The 26,177-nt window shown below is 37.8% G+C and overlaps 1 protein-coding gene across 1 annotated transcript; it reads left to right on the top strand.

Annotated features, from left to right (window-relative positions):
• Positions 1-2,666: 2,666 nt before the first annotated feature.
• Positions 2,667-25,098, top strand: hcfc1a (host cell factor C1a). Its single transcript, XM_073825447.1, has 28 exons — positions 2,667-2,783; positions 3,903-4,107; positions 6,043-6,191; positions 6,659-6,819; positions 6,904-7,112; positions 7,218-7,302; positions 7,404-7,510; positions 8,588-8,767; positions 8,915-9,253; positions 9,388-9,539; positions 9,634-9,816; positions 11,032-11,250; positions 11,332-11,436; positions 11,537-11,750; positions 12,783-12,919; positions 13,024-13,156; positions 13,302-13,498; positions 14,802-15,660; positions 16,429-16,556; positions 16,752-17,090; positions 17,688-17,913; positions 18,022-18,276; positions 20,754-20,857; positions 20,945-21,082; positions 21,193-21,378; positions 22,408-22,705; positions 22,794-22,857; positions 23,446-25,098. Exons 2-28 carry the CDS (start codon positions 3,912-3,914, stop codon positions 23,483-23,485), a joined length of 5,403 nt encoding a protein of 1,800 aa, XP_073681548.1. The 5' UTR covers positions 2,667-2,783; positions 3,903-3,911; the 3' UTR covers positions 23,486-25,098.
• The last annotated feature ends 1,079 nt before the right edge of the window (positions 25,099-26,177 follow it).

Here is a 26,177-nt window from a genome sequence, read left to right on the forward strand (position 1 = left end):
ACTAAAAGACACGTTCTGTGTGTTTTTTTTTTTAAACCTAAATAAGTTCGTCAGTCAGTTGGCAGGCAGTTTTGGTCGCTTTATTAAAAGTTGTTGCTGTGTGCAGTGTGTAAAATAAAATAAAAATCGTTTTACCCTCCTGCTGACTATAGTGTCGTGCCCCTCCCAAACCATTCACACACACACATACGCCTAGATGATTCGACTATCGGTCGACTATAGAAAGATTCGAAAATTCTGATTCGACTATGAAAATTCTTAGTCGGGGACAGCCCTAGTTTTAAGGAAGTCTCTTCTGCTCAACAAACCTGCAATTATTTGATCTAAAATATGGCAAAAACAGTACAATTTTGAAATAATGTCACTGTTTAAAATAACTCTTTTCTATTTGAATGTTTTTTAAAATGTATTTTATTTCTGTGATCAAAGCTACTTTTTCAGCATCATTACTCTCACATGATCCTTCAGGAATCATTCTAATATGCTGATTTCCTATTCAAGAATTTTTTTGATTATTATTAGCAATATTTAAAACTGTCGAGTACATTTTTTCAGGATTCTTTGATGAATAGAAAGATCCAAAGATCAGCATTTATCTGAAAAGCTTTTGTAACATTATACACTATACTATTTTTTTTTGCGGGCAAAAGAAATGATAGAAAATAATGATTTTATTTAGCAAGGGTGCTTTATAATGCTCAAAAGTGATGATAAAGACATTTACAATGTTACAAAAGGTTTCTAAATTAGATAAATGCTGGTCTTCTGAACATTCTATTTATCAAAAAAACTACTCAACTGTTTTCGAAATAATAATAAATGTTTTTGAGCAATTTTCTAAAATTCAATTTTTCAAAATTCAGCTTTGAAATTACAAGAATAGATTACATTTTAAAATATATTCAAATAGAAAACAGTTATTCTAAATAGTAAAAATATTTTAAAATTAGCTTTGCTGTAGAAGAGACTTCTTTAAAAAATCATTCAAAATCTGATATATTTAATCTCATCTAAACTGTCATTCTTAATTTGCAGGGGTGTCTCTCAACAGCAACAGTTGAAATAATTTTATTTCATAGGGTGAAAATAATTTGCACAGTTAAAAGTTATATTTTTGTTTTGCATAATGCATATTCAATTGACTTTGAGCTTGTAACCAAATCTGTATTTTAAACAGGCTATGAATGTAACTGCAGAACTGTAACAGCCTAACGACTTGTGTTATATGTTGTAAATGAAAGTTTTATTTAATGTGCACATTTTCATTAAATTGTTTTAATGCATATTTTACTGTTGCACAAATTCTGCCTCGCATTTGCCACTCAGTTTTAAGAATGACCGTGTGATAATTACATTTAGGCTATGCATTTGTAGACGCTTTTGTCCAAAGCAACTCTCCTTAAAGGAGTAGTTCACTTTCAGAACAAAAATTTACAGATAATGTACCCACCCCCTCGTCATCCAAGATGTTCATGTCTTTCTTTCTTCAGTCATAAGGAAATTTTTTTTTTTTTGAGTAAAACATTTCAGGATTTCTCTCCATATAATGGACTTCTATGCCCCCGAGTTTGAACTTCCAAAATGCAGCTTCAAAGGGCACTAAACGATCACAGCTGAGGAAAAAAGGGTCTTATATAGCAAAATGATGGGAAAAATGTTAATTTATATGCTTTTTAACCTCAAATGCTCGTCTTGTCTAGCTCGGCAAGATGACCATTCGAGATTAAAAAGTATATAAGTTGTAAACGTTTTTTTTTTTTTGTTTTTTTTTTGTTTTTTAAATAACCGATCATTTCGCTAGATGAGACCCTTCTTCTTCGGCTGGGATTATTTAGAGCCCTTTGAAGCTGCATTTAAACTGCATTTTGGAAGTTCAAGCTCAGGGGCACCATAGAAGTCCATTATATGGCGAGAAATCCTGAAATGTTTTCCTCAAAAAACACCATTTATTTACGACTGAAGAAAGACATGAACATCTTTGATGACGAGGGATGGGTAGCCTATATTATTTGTAAATTCTTGTTCTGAAAGTGAACTACTCCTTTAACATTGTTTAAAAGTACTTTTACACGTTTTTTTGTTTTTTGTTTTTTTTAAAACAGTCCTTTTTCTAACAAAGTTTCTATTCTAGGAAGACAACAAAATTGCCTTTAAGTAGGCGATAGGTAGACGGTATTCAGCTTGAATCTGAATTCCTGAGCGCAGGAGGAGCGCAGTCACTGGTAGAATTCCACTAAGGGGGGCGTTACTTTAAGCAAATAGAAGCCCTGTGTTCATTTATTCGTGGTTAACTTACAAATTCCCCTGTTTTTCGAACGAATTAATAATTTTATCATGCAAATTTGTGGATAAGCTACACAAAAAATGAGGCAGATAAAGAATATCTAACAATAAACTTCGATGTACGTCGCCATCTTTAGTGTGGGACAATAAGCCCTTAATATATAAAGTGTAAAAATTCTGTACAGTTTGTCTGAATAGTTTTAACAGATCTCAGATACATACCTATGGGGTGTAATAATTATAAAATAATTGTTAAAGAAATGCAGGATTGCATATCTGAACTGTAAACGAGTGTTTTGCAAAGAGCTCTAGTGAGGGACGTGGTAATTCAGCCATATTTGTTACGGGTGGCTGCAGGAGCGGCTGTACATTGTCAAGAACATGGCGGCTTCCAGGCAGGCATGAGAGTGGATACTTCTTAACGGATTTGGATGAACCTGGGCTATCATTTCAAAAACAGACCACCAAAACAGTTCCTCGGATATCGCAACACGAATCTCGTACGTATGGCATTTGGCGAAGAGAAAGAATTAAGGCGATATGTGTATTTTTCGATGGCGAACATAAACTTAGCCGCCATTTTTCTTGTGGGAGCTGCTAGTGGGCTGATTTGACGACAAGATGGCTGCTTACACTGGGGCGGCATGAATTAAATAAAAATCAACCCGTCTATAGTTTTCGCTTGGAGGAGACTTGCGCGGACGTATCTTCTCATAGTATGTATCGGGGTGTATTTGCGCTTACGTTATTTATGTGTGGATCTCTTGGTGAAATGCGGCTAGTTGTCTGTTTTAGCTGCGCTGCTGGTAACCGCATTCCGCTGCATGTATCTATGCACGTCTAAAAGTCTCGCTTAAATGCCCAGACCGCTTGGAAACTGCAGAGCTCGGGCGATGGTTTTATTTTACATTGCACTGGAATAAAACTGCACGCTTAAAATGTTGTATTGTTGCTATTTTGAGTGGCTGACAAGATGGCGACTCCCAGAGAGGCATGAAAATAGCCTTCTGCAGCAAATGGGGACTGGGTTTCGAGTGTTAGCCTCTGGTTTTGTGTCTTTGCGTACCATTGCGGTGTTTTGCGGATGTGGTTTTGAATAGTTCTCGCTTGGCAGTTGCTAGACAATTTGTTCGCTTACACTTGCTATTTAGTAGACTGAAATTAATTGTTTTTATTTGCCGCTCCGCCATTTTTCAGACTGGCGGAGGCTTGTTTCAAGATGGCGACTTCCATGGGTTGATACTCTTTCTGCATCAGGGACATTTAACTGCTTAATGTAATTTTGAAACTTACTTTTTTAAAACTAGAACGTGGTGCTATGTGGTTTGTGGTATATAAAATTATCCATGCTTAATTTCCTGCACGTTGTATTTTAGACTAACGTTAGCTGGCCGGCTTTAGCCCGTCTGCAAGCGCCAAAATGGCGGCACTCCTGAATTAATCAAACTTCTTATTAACCCAGTGTTTGGGATTTTGATGGCACCGCTGTAATGTTATAACAATGCATATCTATATTCACGTGTTATTTACTATATACTATTTTAATTTGTGCTGATTTGAGTTCACAGAACTGATGTTAGCGGTTAAGAGTCGCTGAAGTGCATTTGCTTTTTTCTCAGTAAAAGGACATGACGTCCCCCGGTTCCGTTGTGCCTGGAACCACCGGAGCTCCACTGCAGCCGCGATGGAAGCGGGTTCTGGGATGGTCCGGGCCGGTACCCCGACCGAGACACGGACACAGAGCCGTAGCCATCAAGGAGCTGATGGTCGTTTTCGGCGGAGGAAACGAAGGAATCGTTGACGAGTTGCATGTTTATAATACTGGTAAGGAAACTGTTTGTATATGCAGTTAAGTGTGCGTTTACCTTGTGACTACACTTTTTCATTGTTATAATATTTCTTGCGCGCAGTGATGAAGAACCGACTTTGCTTGACGTAATGGACGTAAATTTGTCTGCATCATGGGAAAAACTTGAACTGCTTATTAAATTAGATGCGTCAATATAATAGTATATAAGTATATAAAGCAGTCTGAGAGTTCATTGCGGTGTTTGACGCATCGCCTCTCGACTGTTGTGATGTTAAAAGGAAAAAGGCGCCAGAAAACAAAAATGGACGTTGACCGCCGCCGCGTCACGCGCACGCCCCCTCCTGCACGTGCACCAGTGCGCCTTTTTGTTATCTTTTTGCAAATACTGTGACTGTTTAGCCCACAATGACATTAGTAGTATTGTGGAAATTATGCTGCACTGGATTAGAAAGTGCATTGCCAGTAGGTATTTCCAGAAATATTTTATCATATTGATAAGTTAAATAATAGTTCGGTTTGGTGGTTATGGTGACAGAAATATTTCCCAGAAAGCTCTAAATTATCACAATGAAGCCAAACAATCTAAATCCTATGTTTCATGACTTTTCTGTTCTTTAAATTGCAGTTCAGTACATTTCTTTCTCTGTGGTGACTTTTTAAAAAAACATAAATTCAAGATAAAAACAAATAATAAATGCAAAAATTAAAAATATACAATCTACTGTCCTGCAAAGCTGCATGAAATAAAGGGTTTGCACTTACGTCACTGTTTGGTCAGTTACCCGGATGCGCGGCCATACTGGTAGGCTGATACTCAGTTTGCGCAGTTAATGTACTACTGAATATGTTCTGCTAATTTATGCTGCCTAAACTACAGAAAAAAAATATGTGGAAGCTACTAAATCATATAGAGAACGACTTGGTAAGTGGGAGAAGGGTGCAATATTTTGACAAACTAAGTTAATATGTGGTAAAGATGCGTACAAGCAGTATTAATTAAGACATTAGCCTAATATTTCACCTATCTGACCGGAAATGATAAGAACAAACACAAATGTTGTCAAGATTCTTGCCCTGGAAATCTTGGTTCAGTTTGGCCAACCACAAATGCCTTTTGTTCCTCTCTTTTGCTTAATTTGGTATGTCTTTTGGCAGTCTATAGTAACATTACTCAAAATGTTTTTCCCGGTCTGACCGATTATTACAGCCCAAAACATGACAATGTTTGCCATGTTCAGCAGCAATAATCAGCAAAATATGCAAGTTTTGTTTGGTTCAGTGGCATTATTTATGTTCAGTGCCCCCAATATGGCCGATTGATGTTGTCGTGAAAACACACTATTCCTCTGTTGTGTGACTCTTCTGTTCTATTAATTGCAGGTAAATTAGCATTATATCTCCTCTTGTTGTTCAGTTTTGAGGGTGCTGTCATGAAAAACTGCAGTGTTATACTTTGTGATGACTTTTTTTTTTTTTTTTTTAAGAAAAATTCAACATAAAACAAATAATAAACAAAAAATGCAAACTTTGCGGTCTACTCTCCTGCAACATTGCATGAAATGAGTTGAATCTATTTATTTTCTAAATGCATGTTATAGATCATAAATCATCCATGTATATGTTTTAACCCTAAATTTAAGCAAAGTGTCTCCTGTAAAACCAAGTCCCCACCATACTTTTTCTTTTATTTATCTGTTACATTTGGATGTACATCAAAATATGGAAGAAAAGATCTGTCACTGCTTCAGTTTCATTGTTTCTTTAAAGTTTTTCTTTTATTAAGACATCATGGCGTGATGTATTGTTCTTGTATTTGTTATGTCTTCCCTTGGCTTTGACTTTTGACTCCTACTGTCCATTTAGTTATTTTGACGATTAGAACGTACTTTATGATTTATGAAGTCCTTTGACTTATTGACTGAATAATGAAATATTTCTTCTATTTTTAGCAACAAACCAGTGGTTCATACCAGCTGTTCGTGGAGACATTCCTCCGGGCTGTGCAGCTTATGGTTTTGTATGTGATGGCACACGTCTATTAGTGTTTGGTGGAATGGTGGAATATGGAAAGTACAGCAACGACCTTTATGAGTTACAGGTAAGAAGTTCTTTAAAATCACTCTATGTGACTAAACGCTTGAATACACCACAGCTTATGCCGAGATTTGCAGGCTGAAGTACTCCGCGCTAGCTGCTGAAAGTCATAGGTGGTCTGTTGATTTTGTCCAGTCAGAGTTGAAAGATTTGACTGAAAATTGCATAGTGTGTGATGGGCACATACTCTGAATGTTTAGCTTCAGACTTTAATTTCAACCAGTCGGGTGATTAAGCATGTTTAATAATTTGAGGCATCTTTATATCACAGTGTTTTTATTTGTAATGTGTACAAGCAACAAGGTGCATGTTTCTGTCTGAGTTTGTGTTTGGACGGATGTAAAACTCTGGTAGTGTGTGACCCTCAGTCATTTAGTGTATAATACCCAGTTTTTCTGTATCTGTTTACATAGTTGGCAAGTGTAAGATGCCTTGTGTTTTAAAACCTCTTCCTGTGGTTTCTATTATCAGGCAAGCAGATGGGAATGGAAAAAATTGAAACCAAAATCCCCTAAAAACGGAGCGCCACCATGCCCTCGCCTCGGCCACAGTTTTTCTCTTGTGGGCAACAAGTGCTATCTTTTTGGGGGGCTTGCCAATGACAGTGAAGACCCCAAGAACAACATTCCCAGGTATTCCTGTCACAAAACAATGTTGTCAGTACAAAAATATATTTATACTCTATAGTTCATAGTCTCACTTATGTGTGCTTCCAGATATTTGAATGACCTTTATACCCTCGAGCTGCGTCCGGGCTCCAATGTTGTGGGCTGGGATATACCGGTCACATATGGAGTACTGCCTCCTCCAAGAGAAAGCCACACTGCTGTAGTTTATACAGAAAAAGTTACTAAGAAGTCCCGTCTTGTTATATACGGAGGAATGAGCGGTTGCCGTTTGGGAGATCTTTGGACGTTAGATATCGGTAGGAAGGTTATCTCTGTTTTTAATTCAGTATTTGTCAGACATGGTCATTAATTCGACTAATCAATTGGGTTGAGCAATAATTAGGCTATTCTTTGCTTTACAGACACACTGACCTGGAACAAGCCAGCAATAAGCGGTGCAGCTCCCCTCCCCCGTAGCCTCCACTCAGCCACCACTATTACAAACAAGTGAGTTTCAGTGTAATCTGGAATTGCATCACCACAGACATTCCCTCAATGCACACAATGACATTACTGACCTTTAATCCCTTTATCTGTTTTGTCTGTAGAATGTATGTTTTTGGTGGATGGGTCCCCTTGGTGATGGATGATGTGAAGGTGGCCACACATGAGAAGGAATGGAAGTGTACAAACACACTGGCCTGCCTGAATTTGGGTATGTTTTTGCTAAAAAAAAAAATCTGTCTCTTACTGAAATATGTAGTAGAAAACCCATAAAAGATTTACGTTATTTTAAAAAAATCCACACCATTTTATACATATTTTGGAACATCATTTTGATTACGTAAAGTGGTCACTCTCTGTGAGGTACTTGCACTACCTATTGCTATTTTCACTGTAACAACTCAGAAAATAAAATGTTCAGTGTTAAGTAAATATTTTTAAATCGTTGTTTTGTAATAGATTTTTTTTTTTGAAAAGCAAGACAAAACTGTAAAAATCACATTTACATGGGGAAAAAACTCGAAAAACCATGTTCGGTAATCGGTCCTTTGGCCCAGTTTTTAATTTTATTCAGCTACGGCCAAGAATTTTCATTTCTGTGCATCCCTAGTTTACATCCTGCTAGGATGGCATCTAGCATTTCTTATCCCTGCCATTTATAAGCTCTTTCAGTAGCTGTGGTCTACTAAAAGCCTCAAAAGCGTCAGGGCTATTGTGGAAAGAACAAAGACGCATGTCTTTAGAAAGTTTAATTAATCCGCATGCATCTTCCCAATCTTTTCTCCTCTTTTTATCATTAGGGAAGCAGTGAAAAATTGCATTGTTTTTCTTGTCCTCCTACTGAAAATTATAACCAAAAGCCGCACAATGTGGCATTGCATCAGTATTTTATTTTCAGAGTTGTGTTGTGGTAAAAACAGCAACATGTAGCGCCAGTAGATCACTATGTCACGTCATCGAATTAATGGTGCAAAAATAGTTCAAAATATATATAAAGAATGGATTTTTTTAAATAACTTAAATCTTTTGTGGGTTTTCTACTACATATTTAAGTAAGAGGAATCATTTACATTATACTAAGCAATACAAGTCTTAATACCTGGGGTTCCTTTTAAAAAAAAAAAAGTAACCGTACAGATTATTGACTGAATGTGTCTGGTAATTGAAACTGATCAGACATAGACCTTGGGGTTGAGCCCCAACAGCATGGTTTTATTTGTTTTGTAATATTATTTATATTATAACATATCCCTGAAATGTTAATAATGTGCTTCCCTTTCCTTTTTAGACTCTTTGTCTTGGGAGACCGTTTTGATGGACACTTTGGAGGACAACATACCACGTGCACGTGCAGGACATTGCTCTGTTGCAATAAACAACAGGCTTTATGTTTGGAGTGGGCGTGATGGGTACCGCAAAGCTTGGAACAATCAGGTGTGCTGCAAAGACCTGTGGTATCTGGAGACAGGTGAGTTGCAACATATGCAGTATAGAGCATTTATGTCTCTGCTTCATAAAATATCCATATGCCTAAAATTTTAGTACTTTTTGCAACAGTTGATTGTGTTGAACCATGCAATTTGACCGGTTTTTGGCATTGCGCTTTTTCTTGCAGAGCGACCTAATCCTCCTTCTCGGGTACAGCTTGTCCGGGCCAACACAAATTCTTTAGAGGTTAGCTGGGGAGCAGTGTCTACAGCAGACATGTACCTGCTTCAGCTTCAGAAATATGATATCCCATCAGCCACTGCTGCCACATCACCAGCCCTCAACGCAGCTCCCTCCCTCCCTGGAAACTCGCCTAAGAGTCCCGCGCCTGCCGCAGCTGCTCCATCTGCTCAGAGTCTGCCACAAAGTGGCATCACCCTCGTGCCCCAGGCTGCTTCTCCCACAGCCTCAATCCTGCCCAGCACACCCGCAAGTCCTGTGGCTGCCTCAACAGCACGTGGTCCAGGTACTGATTTGTTTAATTGTTCATAGCTCAGTAATGATTTTAGTCAGTGCTTTAATGCTGCTTTCATTATTTTTATTTTATTTTATTTTTTAAAATAAAAGGTTGAGTTTAACATCTTTCGTTTTAAATTTTAGCTATTTTGAAAGTGGCAGCTCCTCAGTCAGGCACCGGGACGTCGATTGTCACTGTGCGGCAGGCCACCCAGCCTGGAAAATCCCCAGTCACTGTGACATCACTTCCTGCAGGTGTTCGCATGGTAGTGCCATCACAGACCACTCAAGGAACGGTATGAAGCAAGAAGTAAAGCTGGAATCTTTAAAAATGTTTCTCATAAATAGTTTTGTGTACTTATTTTCCCCCCATTTTCTTTTTGCTTTTAGCCCATTGGCAGCAGCCCTCAGATGAGTGGAATGGCAGCTTTGGCCGCAGCTGCTGCAGCCACACAGAAAATCCCTCCTTCCCCTGGAGCCACTGTTCTCAATGTGCCGGCTGGGGCCACACTTGTTAAAACGATGGCTATGACACCTGGGTCCACCACAGTTAAAGTGGCATCACCTGTTATGGTAATTTTCTTAAGATTGTTACTAGGGATGTAACAATATCAAAATCTCACAATATGATAATATCACAATATGAAGTCCAAAATAAGATATTTATTGCAATATAAAAAAGGGAAAAAAATTTAGAGTTCAAAATGAAGAGCTCCAACCTATGTTCTTAACTAAGAAAACTTTAAGTCAGAAAAAAGGCAGTGAATTGACTTGTACCTAAACTTTAAAGGAGACTCAACCCTCTTTTTAGTTGTGATAAAGTGTCTAAGTTACATTTACACTGGTGTTTTAGAAGCCAAAAAAACTGTTTTATATTATTGTTCCTAATAGTAATAGCCATATATTGTAAAACAATTGCACTGTAAAATAAATGAATATTTCATAGGTATATTATTTTTGCTTTACACTACAGTAGGAAAATTACAATACTTGTTTCTTAATTTCTACACTTGATAGAGATGTTTTGAATTTGGACTGCAGTATCATTACCCATTTAAACCAGTAGTTGTCAGCAATTCATACTGCACTTTTAAGATTTAATTTTGATGTAATCGACAGAGCTTTTATTTTGATGGAAAACTCCATCTTCAGTAAATACAGGCTTACAAAAACGCCTCTCACTACAAATCTAGCGAAATGCTGTAATCATCTGCCACAAAAATAAAGCATAACTGGTGGTCATTGCATTCCCAAACGCATGCTGAACTCACAGCACATGCAATAAACAAGTTCACTGCATTCACTGTGAACTGAGCCGTTCTGAAGTGTGTGGAAAACACCAGATCTTTAGCTGATCACCTGAACAACATGAAAACTGGGGGATTAAGCCATATTGTGCTTTTGATTTTAGTTTGTTTGACAGATACTGTGCCAAAGCATAATGGCCCAAAACAAAAACTTTGAAGACCTTTTATGTTAGAATATTTTTAAAAATTGACACTTTTTAGCCAGGAGATCTATATCACATTGTCATGTGACCACAATAATAATAGCGAGACAGTGTTATCACAATACCACAATATTGATAATATCTTTACATCCCTAATTGTCACAGTGTGTAGTTCTTCATATTGTCTTAACCCTAACCCAAATGCTTTTTAAACTACATGGTTCCACCTCTAAACTAACACTGGAGAAGAACTTAAAATTTGCATTATATTTATGTTGCAGCTTATGTTGCGGTCTTGGCTAGCATTTGTCTCACAGCTCACAATTATTTTGTCATAGGTAAGCAACCCTGCTACTCGCATGCTAAAGACTGCAGCTGCACAGGTGGGCACTCCTACAGTGTCCAGTCCCACCACAGGTGCTCGGCCTATTATCACTGTGCACAAGTCTGGCACAGTTACGGTAGCCCAGCAGGCTCAGGTTGTGACCACGGTGGTGGGCGGAGTCACCAAGACCATCACTCTTGTCAAGAGCCCGCTTTCCATGGGAGGAAACCTGGTACAGTATTTTAATGTTTGGCTTGGGAAAATTTTAAAAACACCTTTATTTATTTTTAATCCTTATTTCTTATTTTTTTAGATCTCTAACTTGGGCAAGGTGGTGTCAGTGGTACAGACCAAACCAGTGCAGACAGCTGCTGTGACTGGACAGGCCTCCTCCAACCCACTGACTCAAATTATACAGGTATATTAAACCTATAGGATAACTTGCTTCAAATTTCTCAGATGCCCACACAAATTGAATTCGAAATGAGTTCATCTTCAATGTCCTTCCTGTTCCATAGACAAAGGGTCCCCTTCCACCCGGCACCATTTTAAAACTGGTAACGTCTGCAGATGGAAAACCAACCACCATAATTACCACCAGTCAAGCAGGTGGCACAGGAAACAAACCCACTATCTTGGGTATCAGTGGCATGTCGCCCAGTACCACCAACAAACCAGGCACCACCACTATTTTTAAAACGATTCCCATGTCTGCTCTACAACAGGGAGCTGGTAAAGACATAAGCAAATTTGTTCTTTTGGTTTATACAATAGAGGTTATTACGTTTGCTGCTGTTGTTGTGTGTAATAATTAACAACAAATATAATAATGATGATATAAAACATTTCTGATTAATTACTGACCCCCATCCAAGGTGTTCATGTCTTTCTTTATTTGAAAAGGAATTAAGGTTTTTGAGGAAACCATTCCAGGACTTTTCTCCATATAGTGGACTTCAGTGGGGATCAACTGGTTGAAGGTCCAAATAGCAGTTTAAGTGCAGCTGTAAAGGGTTCTACACGATCCCAGACGAAGAATTAGCTGTTCATTTAGTGAAACGATCAGTCATTTTCTAAAAAAAAAAGTAAAAATTTATATACTTTTTAACCACAAATGCTCATCTTGTACTAGCTCTGCGATACGCATTTACGGCTTCATGCATTACGTAATCACGTTGGAAAGGTCACGTGTGGTTAGTTCTTTGTCTCTGTACTTTGGTTCATAAAGGTAGGGTATGATGTAAAACATCTCATTTTCTCCCCCAACTTAAATTCTTCAACATTGTTGTTTAACCTTTTTTGGTAAAGAGCGTTTGACTTTCTTTGCATGATTGCTTTGTAAATACTGGGTTGGTGTTTCTGCCTACATCACACATGACTACGGAATGCGAAGTTGAGCTAGTGTGAGATGAGCATTTGTGGTTAAAGTATATAATTTTTTTTTTTTTAAATGGCCAATCATTTTGCTAGATACAGCCCTTATTCCTCAGATGGAATCGTGTAGAGCCCTTTGAAGCTGCACTGAAACTGCGTTTGGACCATGAAGAAAAATCCTGGAATGTTTTCCTTAAAAACCTTGATTTCTTTTGACTGAAGAAAGACATGAACATCTTGGATGAAATGGGAGTGAGTGAATTATCTGGAAATGTTCATTCTGGGAGTGAACTAATCATTTAAATAATACTTATTAAAAATATTTGTTTAAAATTATCATATTTTAGTAGGATTTGTTTGGACTTGATGAGTGTCTGTTTTCTCTTGTAGGCGTGACTAGTAGTACAGGAGTGAAGAGCCCTATTACCATCATCACCACAAAGATGATGACATCAGGAACTCCTGGCAAAATCATTACAGCAATGCCTAAGATTGGTACAGCAGCTGGCCAGCAAGGCCTAACACAGGTATTGGGCTTCACATAATATCTAGTGTGAAATGAAAAACATTATGCCGTTCAAGCACTTCAAGGACCGTTATCTTACATGGGTTGTGTTTTTCCTGACTGAAGGTTGTTCTGAAGGGAGCTCCTGGTCAGCCTGGAACTATCCTCCGCACTGTGCCGATGGGAGGAATGCGTCTCGTGTCTCCAGTATCTGGGGTCAAGCCAACTGTAACCACGCTAGTTGTCAAGGGAACAACTGGTGAGGATATGAACCTAACAAAGTCAAAAGTTAATGTTGATTTTTTTAGAGGATTGTGTGCGTTTCTGTGCCAAGTGTAATTCATCAACTTTGATCGTGAGTGACTAAAGTATTTCTCTCTCGCTGTATCTGTTTTCTTTCCAAGGTGTGACAACTCTTGGCACAGTCACAGGAACCGTTTCGTCCAGCTTAGCTGGAGGAAGCTTAGCCAGTGCCAACGCCTCCCTGGCAACTCCCATCACCACTCTGGGCACGATTGCAACCCTCTCCAGCCAGGTCATTAATGCTACCGCTGTGTCGGCTACACAGAGCAACCTGGCCACTGTCTCCTCCTCCATGCAGGTTAGAACCAGATGTTGTTGTTTTTTTTTGTATATAATTATTCCATAAGTATTCAAGTTTTATTTTTTTATTTTGCATATGTTTTATAGTTATGTTTTTTTTTTTTTAATTTATAAATTATTTTACGAAATGTTTGTTTTTTCTATATTTGCACAATTAATTGACTTTTTGTAAAGTAATTTCCCCCTCCTTTGTGTAGTAGTGAACTGGTATGCCTTATTTAATGTCTGATATGTTACTGGTTAATGCCAATAATATTCATAGATTATGAAAAAAAAAAAAAAAAAAAAAAAAAAAAATATATATATATATATATATATATATATATATATATATATATATTGCTATTGTTTGGTACCTGAAAGGTTTAATGGTTTTAAAAGAGGTCTTATACTCAACAAGGGTGCATTTATTTGATCAAAAATGCAGTAAAAAATTGACATTTTTATATTTTGATGTTTTAAAATGTAGTTTATTCCTGTGATGGCAAAGCTGAATCAGCAGCTATTGCTCCAGTCTTCAGTGTCCTATTTCAGAAATCATTGTAAGAGTCTGATTTGGTGCTCAAAAAACATGTTAACAAAATTTTCTGTGAACTGTAAAAGTTCAAAAACGCAGCGTTTTTTGAAAATGGAAATCTTTAAATCTCTATTTTTTATATTTTTGTTTTTTTGTTTTTGATGAATAGCCAATTCACAAATATTCTAAAATAGAAATGTTTTGTAGCATTATAAATGTCTTTATCATCACACTGGATCAATTTAAAGCATCATTGCTAAATAAATCTATTAAATTCTTTCCCCCAAAAAAGAAAAAACTTACACTGACTCCAAGCTTACAATGGTACAAAAGCTTTTTATTTCAGATAAATGCTGATCTTAAAGTACTGATTTTAATTATTGGTAATAATAAAAAATGTTTCTTGAACAGCAAATCAACATATTAGAATGACTTCTGAAGCATCATGTGATACTGAAGACTGGAGTAATGATGCTGAAAATTAAGCTTTGATCACAGGAATAAATTACGTTTTAAAATATATTCAAATAAAGAGGAGTTATTTTAAATAGTACAAATATTACTGCTTTTGCTGTATTTTGGATTAAATAAATGCAAGCATGGTGAGCAAAAGATACTACTTAAAAAAAAAAAATCTTACTGTTCAAAAACTTTTGACTGGTAGTGTATATGGTATAACGATATAAATGGTCACAAAATTGCATTTAAAATGCAAATTTAAATATTCGCTTAAGTTGCTGAAAAATATAATAATATAATACTAATCTTGTCGTTTGTTCTTAAGCCCACCCAGGTAACTCTCATAACTACACCCAGTGGTGTTGAGTCTCAGCCTGGCCAAGATCTGCCTGTTTCCATTCTGGCCTCTCCCACCTCTGAGCAACCCACCTCTACTGAGTCTGGTGCAGGTGATGCTTCTGGCAGTGTTACTTTAGTGTGCTCCAACCCACCCTGTGAGACTCACGAGACCGGCACCACCAACACGGCCACCACAGCGACATCTAATATGGGCGCTGGACCAGCTAGCACAGTACAAAGAGTGTGCTCCAACCCGCCCTGCGAAACGCATGAAACTGGTACAACAAACACCGCCACCACAGCATCTGCCAGCATGGGTGCTGTACAGAGGGTCTGCTCAAACCCACCATGTGAAACCCACGAGACTGGCACCACCAACACCGCAACCACAGCATCTGCAAATACAGGCACTGCTCCTGCTGGCGCTGTCCAGAGGGTCTGCTCCAACCCACCATGTGAGACCCACGAGACAGGCACTACTAACACAGCAACCACAGCGTCATCTAACATGGGTGGAAATCAAACGGGAACAGTGCAGAGGGTCTGCTCAAACCCGCCATGTGAGACCCACGAGACTGGCACGACAAACACGGCAACCACTTCTTCATCTAACATGGGTGGAAATCAGACAGGAACGGTGCAGAGGGTCTGCTCCAACCCACCCTGTGAGACCCACGAAACGGGCACCACCAACACAGCAACCACATCGTCATCTAACATGGGCGGAAATCAAACGGGAAACGTGCAGAGGGTCTGCTCAAACCCACCTTGTGAAACTCATGAGACTGGCACGACAAACACGGCAACCACTGCAACTTGCAGTATGGAGACGGATGAGGAAACAGGTACTTCAGATTTCCACAAAATATTAGAAATCTGCACATTTATAACATTTGTCAACCAAGGGTCTCATTCACTAATAATTATGTGGGTCATCCATTTTCTGGAATTTTTTTCTATATTTATTTTTGTAGACTGTTTTAATGGTTACATTTTCATTGTATTCATTAAAAAGCATGTCTAGTTAATTGAAATCATAGAAACCTACAATATTAAACAGCAATTTATTAAAGGTAAAAAAAAAAAATCAGTTTGTTTTAATGGTTTCGTTAAAAAAAAATCAAAATATGTTTCTAATTAATGAGATGCATAAATAAAATTATTTATATATTAATGCTGGACAATGATTATTTGCTATGTAATTACATCCAAAATAATGTGTGTGTACTGTGTATATTTATTACGCATATATAAATACACACATGCATGCATATATTTAAAAAAAACAACAACATAATTTTCCTAACTTTATTATAAGTATGTCATCTTTTGTCAAATTTTTTTAAAGTGTATTTCATAAGCTTTTTCTAATTAAAACATCTAAATAGGAAAATAAAAATGTTACAAATAAAATTAAGCCATGTACATGTTCATGTTCAATATATGTTTTAAGGGTACTGATTCCATGACATTCCGCATTATACAGTAAATTTAATTTTTAGTGACAGAATTCCGCAGTTTCATCTGCATCTTCCAGCACAGTTAGTGAATGAGACCCTTCTTGCCATTCGTCTAATAAATGTTAAAATGAACAATTTCTTCTGTACATTTAGCCCAACAAAGTGGAGAGGCATCAGAATCTACCACCAGTACGGAAGGCCTGCCATCCACTGCAGCTCCCCAGAGCAGAGCCATTACCATAGTCACACAGGCCACACCTCTACCAGGACCAGCTGTTCCAGTGAGTATTTTGTATTTCTATTTGATTAGCATGATATTGAATTAGAGAAAATGTAGAGCAAGACTTTGTATCCATTGGGAACCGTTGCATACCATTATAGAGGCTAGTGCTAGTGGAAGACTTGTTGAAAGTGGTTGAAAAGAAAGTGGGATTCATGACATCAACTGTGCTACTTTCTCTGTCCTTCTCCTGCAGTCTATCTCTTCAATCACGGAGTCATCCTCAGAGGCCGGAGCTGAGCCAGTTGTTAGGGAGAGCTCGGAGGCAGAGTCTTTGCAGACAGAAGCCCAGGCTAAAGCGGAGGCAGTCGCCATGCAGGCAGAGTTCCAGACAGAGGCGGGGGCTGTAGCAGTAGCTATGCCCAGTGACTTCCAGGCAGAGGCAGCGGCCTTGCCCAGTGACTTCCAGGGGGAAGCCATAGCGGTAGCCATGCAGGCAGAGAGCCAGGCGGAGGAGGGGGCAGTGGCCATGGAGCATGACGCTTCGAGCATGGCAGAGGCAGAAACGGCTCAGGAGCAGCTACCAACAGAAGAGGTACAGTCAGTTGCATTCTAACTGTACAATTTTTCTGTTGTTTTTGCAAATTAGGACCATTTTTTGTTTTTTTTTGCTTTCATTTATTCATTTAGTGCTTAACTTACAGAAGTTCACTTCCAGAAGAAAAATTTCCTGGTAATTTATGCACCCCCATGTCATCCAAGATGTTCATGTCTTTCTTTCTTCAGTCACAAAGAAATTAAAGGTTTTTAAGGAAAACATTCAAGATTTTTCTCCATATTGTGGACTTCAACAGTGGCCAATGGCTTTAAAGTCCAAATTGCAGTTAGGGTTAGATGCAGAACTAGTGCAAGACAAGCATTTATTGTTAAAGTATTACATTTTACATTTGTTTCACTAGATAAGACCTTTATTCCTCATCTGGGATCATGTAGAACCCTTTGAAGCTGCATTGAAACTACAGTTTGGACCTTCAACCCGTTGGCTCCCATTGAAGTCCACTATATTGGGAAAAATCATGGAATGTTTTCCACAAAAACTTTAGTTTCATTTTGACTGAAGTCAATTATACAACTTGACTGAAAGACTCCTGGTTCAAATGTTATTTATTTTTTATTTTTTTTTGTGGGCTAGATGGAGGGTGTAGAGGCTGCATCAGCATCACAAGCCGAGGCGCTGACCTTGCCACCAGAGCTGATGTCAGACGGGCAACCCACAACGCTGATGGTGACTGGACTGACCCCAGAGGAGCTGGCCGTCACTGCAGCCGCAGAAGCAGCAGCCCAGGCAGCAGCAACAGAAGAGGCCCAAGCCCTTGCCATTCAGGCTGTACTACAAGCAGCACAGCAAGCTGTTATGAGTGAGTCACCATCATTCATCTACAAAATCCCAACCTGTGACCTGCATATGTTCATATTCATTCCAAAGCTTGCAAAAATTAATTTTCTGTCTCTCATTCTCCCATCAGGCTCAGGTGACGACCAGCAGACCCACACCATACCCATCGTTCTGACACAGCAGGAGCTAGCAGCTTTAGTTCAGCAGCAACAGCAGCTCCAGGCAGCCCAGCAGCAAGCTGCTGCTCAGGCCGCTCTGCCAACCGAGGGCTTGGCTCCGGCTGACAGCCTTAATGATCCCTCCTCAGAAAGCAATGGACACAATGAGATGGCTGCCGCTGCCACAACTACAGTAGTCGGACTGCTGCCTAGCACCTCAGCAGAGAGTATGTGTGAAGTTTCATTTTACTTTTCAATAGTACTGACTACAGTTGAGGTCAGAAGTTTACATACACCTTGCAGAATCTGCAAAATGTGGGATCGTACAAATGCATGTTGTTTTTCTTTATTTAGCATTGAGATATTTCACATAAAAGATGTTTACATACAGTCTACAGAAGAAAATAATAGTTGAATTTATAAAAATGCCCTTTTTCAAAAGTTTACACACTTGATTTAGGGGTGTAAATCAGAGCCTTCAAGACGATTCGATGCGATAACGATTTCTTAAGCCAACGATTCGATTATTTTCGATACTTCAGAATTCCCTGTGATACGATGCGATTCGATCCGATTCAATACTAGATATTTTTACATTATATCTATTAAGTTTCAAATAAATCAACAAAAATAGTAAATATTAGCCTTTTATTAAGAATACAGAAACCGTATTCTATTCACATAATGTATATGTTACACTATAGCATTGTGCTCAATGCACTGCAAATAGACAAAGACTATAGAATACCCAAGACATGTCACTTGTATAGTTTTGAATGAGGAAAAATGAAACGTTCATTATGGCCGCGAAGCCCCGCCCTCTTGATGAAAGAGCCAATCGTTGATTAGTAAAGTCAGCGCGTCACTGCAGCTGCCGTTAGAAGTCCCGGTTGCTATAGAAACAATCGGCGCTCTAAGACGTGCACTCAATACTGCGCATGCGCACTGGATCAACTTGCCTGAAAAATAAGTGTTTTTTAATGCTATTGGAGCACAAGGAATCATATTTATGAGGCAGTTCTTGTCGGATTTTTTTGGAGATTTAAAATATGAAATTAAATTTTAAGCTTGGTTAACAGTTTTGGAGAATTTGATGTTTCCCCATTCAAAGAGATAGGAGCTGCACTTGCCTGCCCGAGAGACATTTCAAAGATGGCCGCCGAGTGACATGACTTGCCTTAAAGGGACTTTGAAATAGAACAGCAAATATAACAGTTACTGCATCTACAAAGTGCAATCAGATAAATTGTAATAAGAACAAAATAAAAAAATAAAGTCTAATGCTTATAGTGCAGGTCTACTATGGCCAATTAGCCTATTCACTGTTTAAAAAAAAAAAAAAAAAAAAGTTTCTTTTATACAAAATTGGTTACATTTTGAAAATACAATTTGCATCTTATTAAGAGGTAATGGTCACACATCCTCTGCAGTAGATGAACTGCAAATAGAACACTACTCCACAAAATCAGTTAAGTGCAATAATAACAAAGTAAATAGGACATAAGCCTACAGCCCATTCAGTACAAAAGCAAAATATTTTAGAAGAATGAGGTATTTAGGAGCATGGCTCATGGCTTGAGCTATAACAGAGGCATTGCAAATAGAACAGTTACTCAACAAAATCGCTCTGGCGGTTCCATCACTCTTGAAAGTCAGACAACAATGTGAGGTGTGTGAACATGAAAAACATAGACTGTGAAACGTAAATAACGCGTGTGAAGTAGAAGACAATAATGAGGTTAGCGCCACCCGCAGCTTAGGAGTAGGTAGTACGCTTACGTCGGAGCCATAGACAGTAAAAGAAAGGTCGGAACGGATGCTAAAAATAGAAAGGTAAACCAACAGGCGGCAAAATAAACACATTAATCGATACTCTTGCGGACGAATCGATGCATCGATACGAATCGATTAATATTTACACCCCTAACTTGATTCTTAATACTGTGTTGTTACCTGAATGATCCACAGCTGTTTGTTTGTTTTTGTTTAGTGATAGGTGTTCATCAGTCCCTTGTTTCTTCTGAACAGTTAAACTGCATGTTGTTCTTCAGAAAAATCTTTCAGGTCCCACATATTCTATGATTTTTGAGCATTTTTGTGTATTTGTACCCTTTCCAACAATGACTGTATAATTTTGATATCCATCTTTTCACACCAAGGACAACTATTACAGCAGGTTCAAACGCTCAATGCTCCAGAAGGAAAAAACTATGCATTAAGAACAGAATGAAGATGTGTACATTTCTCTTACTTTGCCTAAATATCATATTTCTTTCATTTAGTACTGCCCTTCAGAAGCTACAGAAGATACTTACATGTTCCCCAGAAGGGTAAAGTTAAATTTACCCTATTCAAATTCAAAATGTTTTCTTGTCTTTCAATGCATTGTGTTTCCTTCTGAAACATCAGTGAGCGTTTGAACCATCTGTATTTAACTCAACTGTATATTGGTTGTTTTAAACCATTATTATAGTTGAAGTATCCAGTAACTAAGATTATCCAGTAATTCAGATTTCACAATATGTTCAAGTTGGTATTGACAATCGCTATAGTATTGACATTTATAGACGATGGACTTTAAAAAAAAAAAAAATTTTTGTCAGTGAAAAACCTGCTAAATAAGAATATTTATTTAATTAAAACATTTAGATATGACCTTATATTTGCAGCTTTTTTCAGTTAATTCTGTTTAATTTCTTTGCAGCCTTGGCTCCATCCAGCACGCTAGCACCTGTGGTAGTTGCCAGTCCAGCTAAGATGCAGGCGGCTGCAGCTCTGACTGAAGTGGCCAATGGTATTGAGGCTGCGGTAAGTTTCATGAGTAAAGATTTAAGGTAATATGCAGTGAAATGCGAAAGAATATTTTAAAATCCTCTTTTCTGTTTTTCCCCACAGAAACAAAACCCTCCCACTGTTACCATCAAACCTCAAGTGAAGAAAGAAAACCAGTGGTTTGATGTTGGCATTGTCAAAGTGACCAATATGGTAGTAACACATTTCTACATGCCTGCAGATGACTCTGCTTATGTTGAGGTGAGCCACAATGAGATTCTCCTTCAAACAATATTTTAAGAGCTAGATCTTAGGCCATTGCTTGTTTGTAAAAGAAAGTTTGCTGACAGAACTGGTGTATAATGTTGCAGGATGATTCTGGCACAATCCCTGATTACAGCCAGATGAAGAGGGTAGACCTTCAGCCCGGGACTGCCTACAAATTCCGTGTGGCGGGTATAAACACGTGTGGCCGTGGAACCTTTTCTGAAATATCTGCTTTCAAGACCTGCTTACCGGGCTTCCCAGGGGCACCATGTGCCATAAAGATCAGTAAGGTACACCTCAAATCTTAATTTGCACTTGATACACATTTGTTATAATAAATCCATCATTATTTTAATGGGAATTAAGCCGTAATTTTGAAAAGGAATGTGATGTGATGTGTGGCCAAGTATGGTGACAATCCCTGCCGGACTTGAGACTCGAACCTTCAACCTTCGGGTCACAAGTCCGACTCTAAACATTAGGCCACAACTGCCTCCTTTCCTTTCCTTTCCTTTCCTTTACTTTACTTTACTTTACTTTCCTTTCCTTTCCTTTCCTTTCCTTTCCTTTCCTTTCCTTAAATACGTCATAGGTTTTTTTTTTTATTCTTAATTTTGCTTTACAAAGATTAACTTTGTGATTTAAGATTTAAAATATAGCATGTTCATGGGAAAGTTATAGAAATCGAAGATTTCGATATAGAAGATTATAGAAATTAATACTTTTATTTAGTATGCTGTAAATTTATCAAAAGTGGCAATTAAAGACATTTGTAATGTTACAAAAGTTTTCTATTTCAAATAAATGCTGTTCTTCTGAACTTTCTATTTATAAAAAAAAAATGAACATTTCTGCTCAGCTGTTTTCAACATGCATGTTTTGAGCAGCAAATCAGATTATCAGAATGATTTCTGAGAATCATGTGACTGGAGTAATGATGCTAAAAATTCGGCTTTGAAATTACAGGAATAAATTACTTTAAAATATATTTAAATAGAAAAGTTATTGTAAATAGTAAAAATATTTCAAAATGTTACTGTTTTTTCCTATACTTTGGATTAAATAATGCAGGCTCTGTGAGCAGAAGAGACTAAAAAAAAAACAATCTTTTGACTTTTGGTGTAGTTATAATTCTGAATATAAACAAACCTTTTGTAAAAATGTCTTTGTCACTAAACCAATTTAATGTGTCCTTGGTGTATGAAAGTGTTAATTTCTTCAATGCTGTTAGATCAGGAGTATTTGAAACTGATTCAGTGAGAAAATAAATCGTTACGCCCATTTAACCCCATCCTCTTTTCACTTATTTCTCTCCTCAGAGTCCAGACGGTGCCCACCTTACATGGGAGCCTCCGTCCGTGACATCAGGAAAGATCACAGAGTATTCTGTGTATCTAGCCATCCAGAGCAGCCAGACCACCGAGGCGAAACCCTCGGCCCCGGCCCAACTTGCCTTCATGCGTGTTTACTGTGGGCCAAATCCCTCCTGCCTGGTTCAGTCCTCCAGCCTTTCCAACGCCCACATAGACTACACCACCAAACCCGCCATCATCTTCCGCATAGCTGCACGCAACGAGAAAGGTTACGGCCCGGCTACACAAGTGCGATGGCTTCAAGGTAAAGGTTTTGTTTAGTAGAGAAAATGTGTTTTAGGCAGTGACAAGGTAGATTTTACAATCGTTTTGTTGTGTATCTTGCTCTGCAGAGTCTAACAAAGATGGCCTTTCTGCAAAGCCTGCCCCAAAAAGAGCAGTTTCTTCACCAGATACGTGAGTATATGTGTCTCCAGTATAACAAAAGTGCATTTGATAAGAAATACAGTAAAAATGTGAACAATTATAATTTTAGACTTAAAGGTGTCGCTATAAATATTTATTTTAACGGGATAGTTTACACAAAAATGAAAATTCTGTCAATAATGACTCACCCTCATGTCACTCCAAACCTGTAAGATCTTCGTTCATCTTCAAAACACAAATTAAGATATTTTTGGTGAAATCTGAGAGCTTTCTGACCCTGCATAGACAGCCCATGCCCAGAAGGGTAGTAAGGACACAGTATTCTTGTAGCTTCATAGCATTATGGTTGAATCACTGATATCACATGGATTATTTTAACAATGTCCTTCCTTTCTAAGCCTTGAACGTGGTAGTTGCATTGCTGTCTGTGCAGGGTCAGAAAGCTCTGATTCATCAAAAATAAATTAATTTGTGTTCCAATGAAGGCCTTACAGGTTTGGAACGACATGAGGGTGAATAGTTAATGACACTTTTTTTGGGTGAACTATCCTTTTAAAAAAAAGAGTTTGAGTAGTAGAAATATGGAAAGGATTAAAATACTTGTACATTTTATTACAGGAAAGGGTTTGGTCAGAAGAAAGCAAGAATGGACCAGTAAGCTCCTCTCTCCGTTTGTCCTCCAAGACCAGAAAGACTTACACTTCTCCTAACGCTCCATCTGAATTCAACACATCTTCAATTGTAACCATCCATCAAAATGGCACAAAATCAGCAAGGAAATAGTGTTTAAGAAAACAGTTTCTAGGGAAAGCTTTTTTCTTGTTAATAGTGTGAATGGAGAAAAGCACATTGCATATTTTTGAGTATTTTTCAACATACTTGGAGTGGGAGAAGAAAAAAAAATGTTTTGGTTTTTTTTCCATTGTAGAGTCTTCCTTTCTGCTTCTTTCAATACATGTATCTTGCTTCAGTAAATTCAAACACCAGTTTTAAGATATTTGCAACATTTGTTCTGTCAGCTGGGCTCAAATGAAGAAGCTCTCTTTTCTTCGATGGACTTAAATGTGTGGACACGGCAGAGGATTTCTGATCGGAGATGAGTGATGTCACTGTCACGTGAGGGGAAGAAACGGAAATTGGGAGGGGTGAAACAAACCAAGCACTTGTCCTCAGACAAGAGGGGATATTTTTCACTTGAATGCCTCAGTGAAAAAAGATCTGCGTAAGTAATCGTTCTGGACTCCAGCCTCCTGGTGAAATCTGTGCACTTGAGCAGAAATAGAGGCAGAACTGCAGATAACAAAGTGGCCATGGAAGTACATTACCGGCAGGACAGAGACTTTGCTAGGACTTTGCCATACAAACAAAAAAAGAAAACTGAAAAAAAAAGAGAAAAAAAATCAAAACTTCTCAAAAAATTAGCAAGCGATGATGGAGAAGATCTTTTGTGTAGTTTATTTTTGTATTTTTAAAGCTTTTCTCCTGTGTGTATGTGTATGTCTGTGTGCTTTTTTTTTCCTTTCTTTTTTTTAAACTCACTACTTTTATTTTTTTGTTTTGTTTTAAAAATTCTTGGTCATCCCCCATTAGTTTAAGGATTTGTGGGAAGAAGGGCTTTTGGATTGGCCGTTCTCTTGTCAAGTACTTTTACACAAGGAAAGACATGTTTGTGCTCAAGCTGAGTGATGTGCTACAACTGAACAGGATGTAAACAAATGTTAACATCTGAAGGGCTTTTACTTTGTTTACTGCGTATTTCTACGCTTGTTTCCACTCTGTGTTTGTGTATGCCAAACCTTGAGATGTAAAAATCGTAAAACATTGTTTAACTTTCTTTTCTTTTTTTAATTCCTCACCTTACCAAACCACCATTTATTAGTAAACACTCAGCTTTTTCCCCTTCCTCTGGCTTGTCCTCTTTAACTTTTTCACAGCATAACTTTGTAGAATTTTCTCCGCCCTAGATTGTGAAGGAAGTTGTCCATGTAAAGATGAATTTCTACTTTTTTCCCCCTCCTTTGATTATCTGAGAGGTATGCAAACTAAATGTTCAGTGTATAACTGTATGTCTCCATGTGGGTGAGGATGGCTGTACTCACTCTTGGTGAAAGCCAAGTTCGGATTCGACTGTAATATAGTTCATTCATAATGCAAGAAGTGAAGATGATATCCTGGCCTTTTATATATTTACCTGTACAACGTTTTTACATGTTGGTCATCTCCTGATTGCCTTTTTTGTCTTGACTTATAAAAGAAACAGAAATATATAAATTGTCTCCCTGATTAATTTCCACCTATTTCTTTTGGTTTTCATCAGCACATCCTGAGAGTTCATTCCACCTTTAGTGTCTTCCAGAGCTGTGAATTTCAGTAGCTATATTTGACCTAACTCTTTTCAAGTGGAAGAGATAAAGCGGTTAACTCGTTTGCATTTAATGAGGAGGTATTTCTGCTGAAATAAAGGAATGCTATCCCAGCATAGTATTCATATGCAGTAGTTCATGAGGTTTTATTTTCATAGTCTTAAACAGACATCAAGCAAATTCAGTGCTACTTTGTGAAATGTGGTGAAACACAGGGACCAATTCTCACTATTAACTAGTTTGTTACCTATTATTAACATTGCCTCTTTATTAGGATTTATGAAGCACATATTCTGAATGACCATATTCTACATCCTTAATCCACCTCAATTTTAACAACTACCTTATCTATTAGTAAGCATCAAGTTAGCAGTTTATTGAGGCAAAATCATAGTTGATGGTTTGTTCTTAGGGAAAATTTCCAATGACTATAATTTTGAGATTCATCTTTTTGCACTGTGGACAACAGAGGGACTCATATGCAACTATTAGAAATGCTCACTGAAGCTTCAGAAGGAAAAACCATGTATTAAGAGTTAGGGGGTAAAAACTTTTGAACAGAACAATGTTTTTATTTTGCCTATATATATATATATATATATATATATATATATATATATAGTACTGCCCTTCAGAATCTACAAAAGATATATGTTTACCAGAAAACAATTTAAATTCAATGCATCATGAGTCCTGGAGCATCAGTGAGTGTTTGAACCTTCTGTAAGTTTCATAAGAGTCCCTCAGTTATCTTCGGTGTAAAAAGATGGATCTCAAACATACAGGAAATGGTTAAAATACACAAAAATGCTAAAAAAACTGAAGGATTCTGAGGAACAGCGGACAGTTTAACTGTTCAGGACAAACGAGGGGCTCAAGAACAACTATCAACAAACAAACAAACATAAAAAACATCTGTGTATCATTAAGGTAAAAACACAGTATAAGGATCAAGTGTATGAAAACTTTTAAACAGGGTCATTTTTA

This window comes from Garra rufa, chromosome 20 (assembly GCF_049309525.1).
Source record: "Garra rufa chromosome 20, GarRuf1.0, whole genome shotgun sequence".
NCBI lineage: Eukaryota > Metazoa > Chordata > Actinopteri > Cypriniformes > Cyprinidae > Garra > Garra rufa.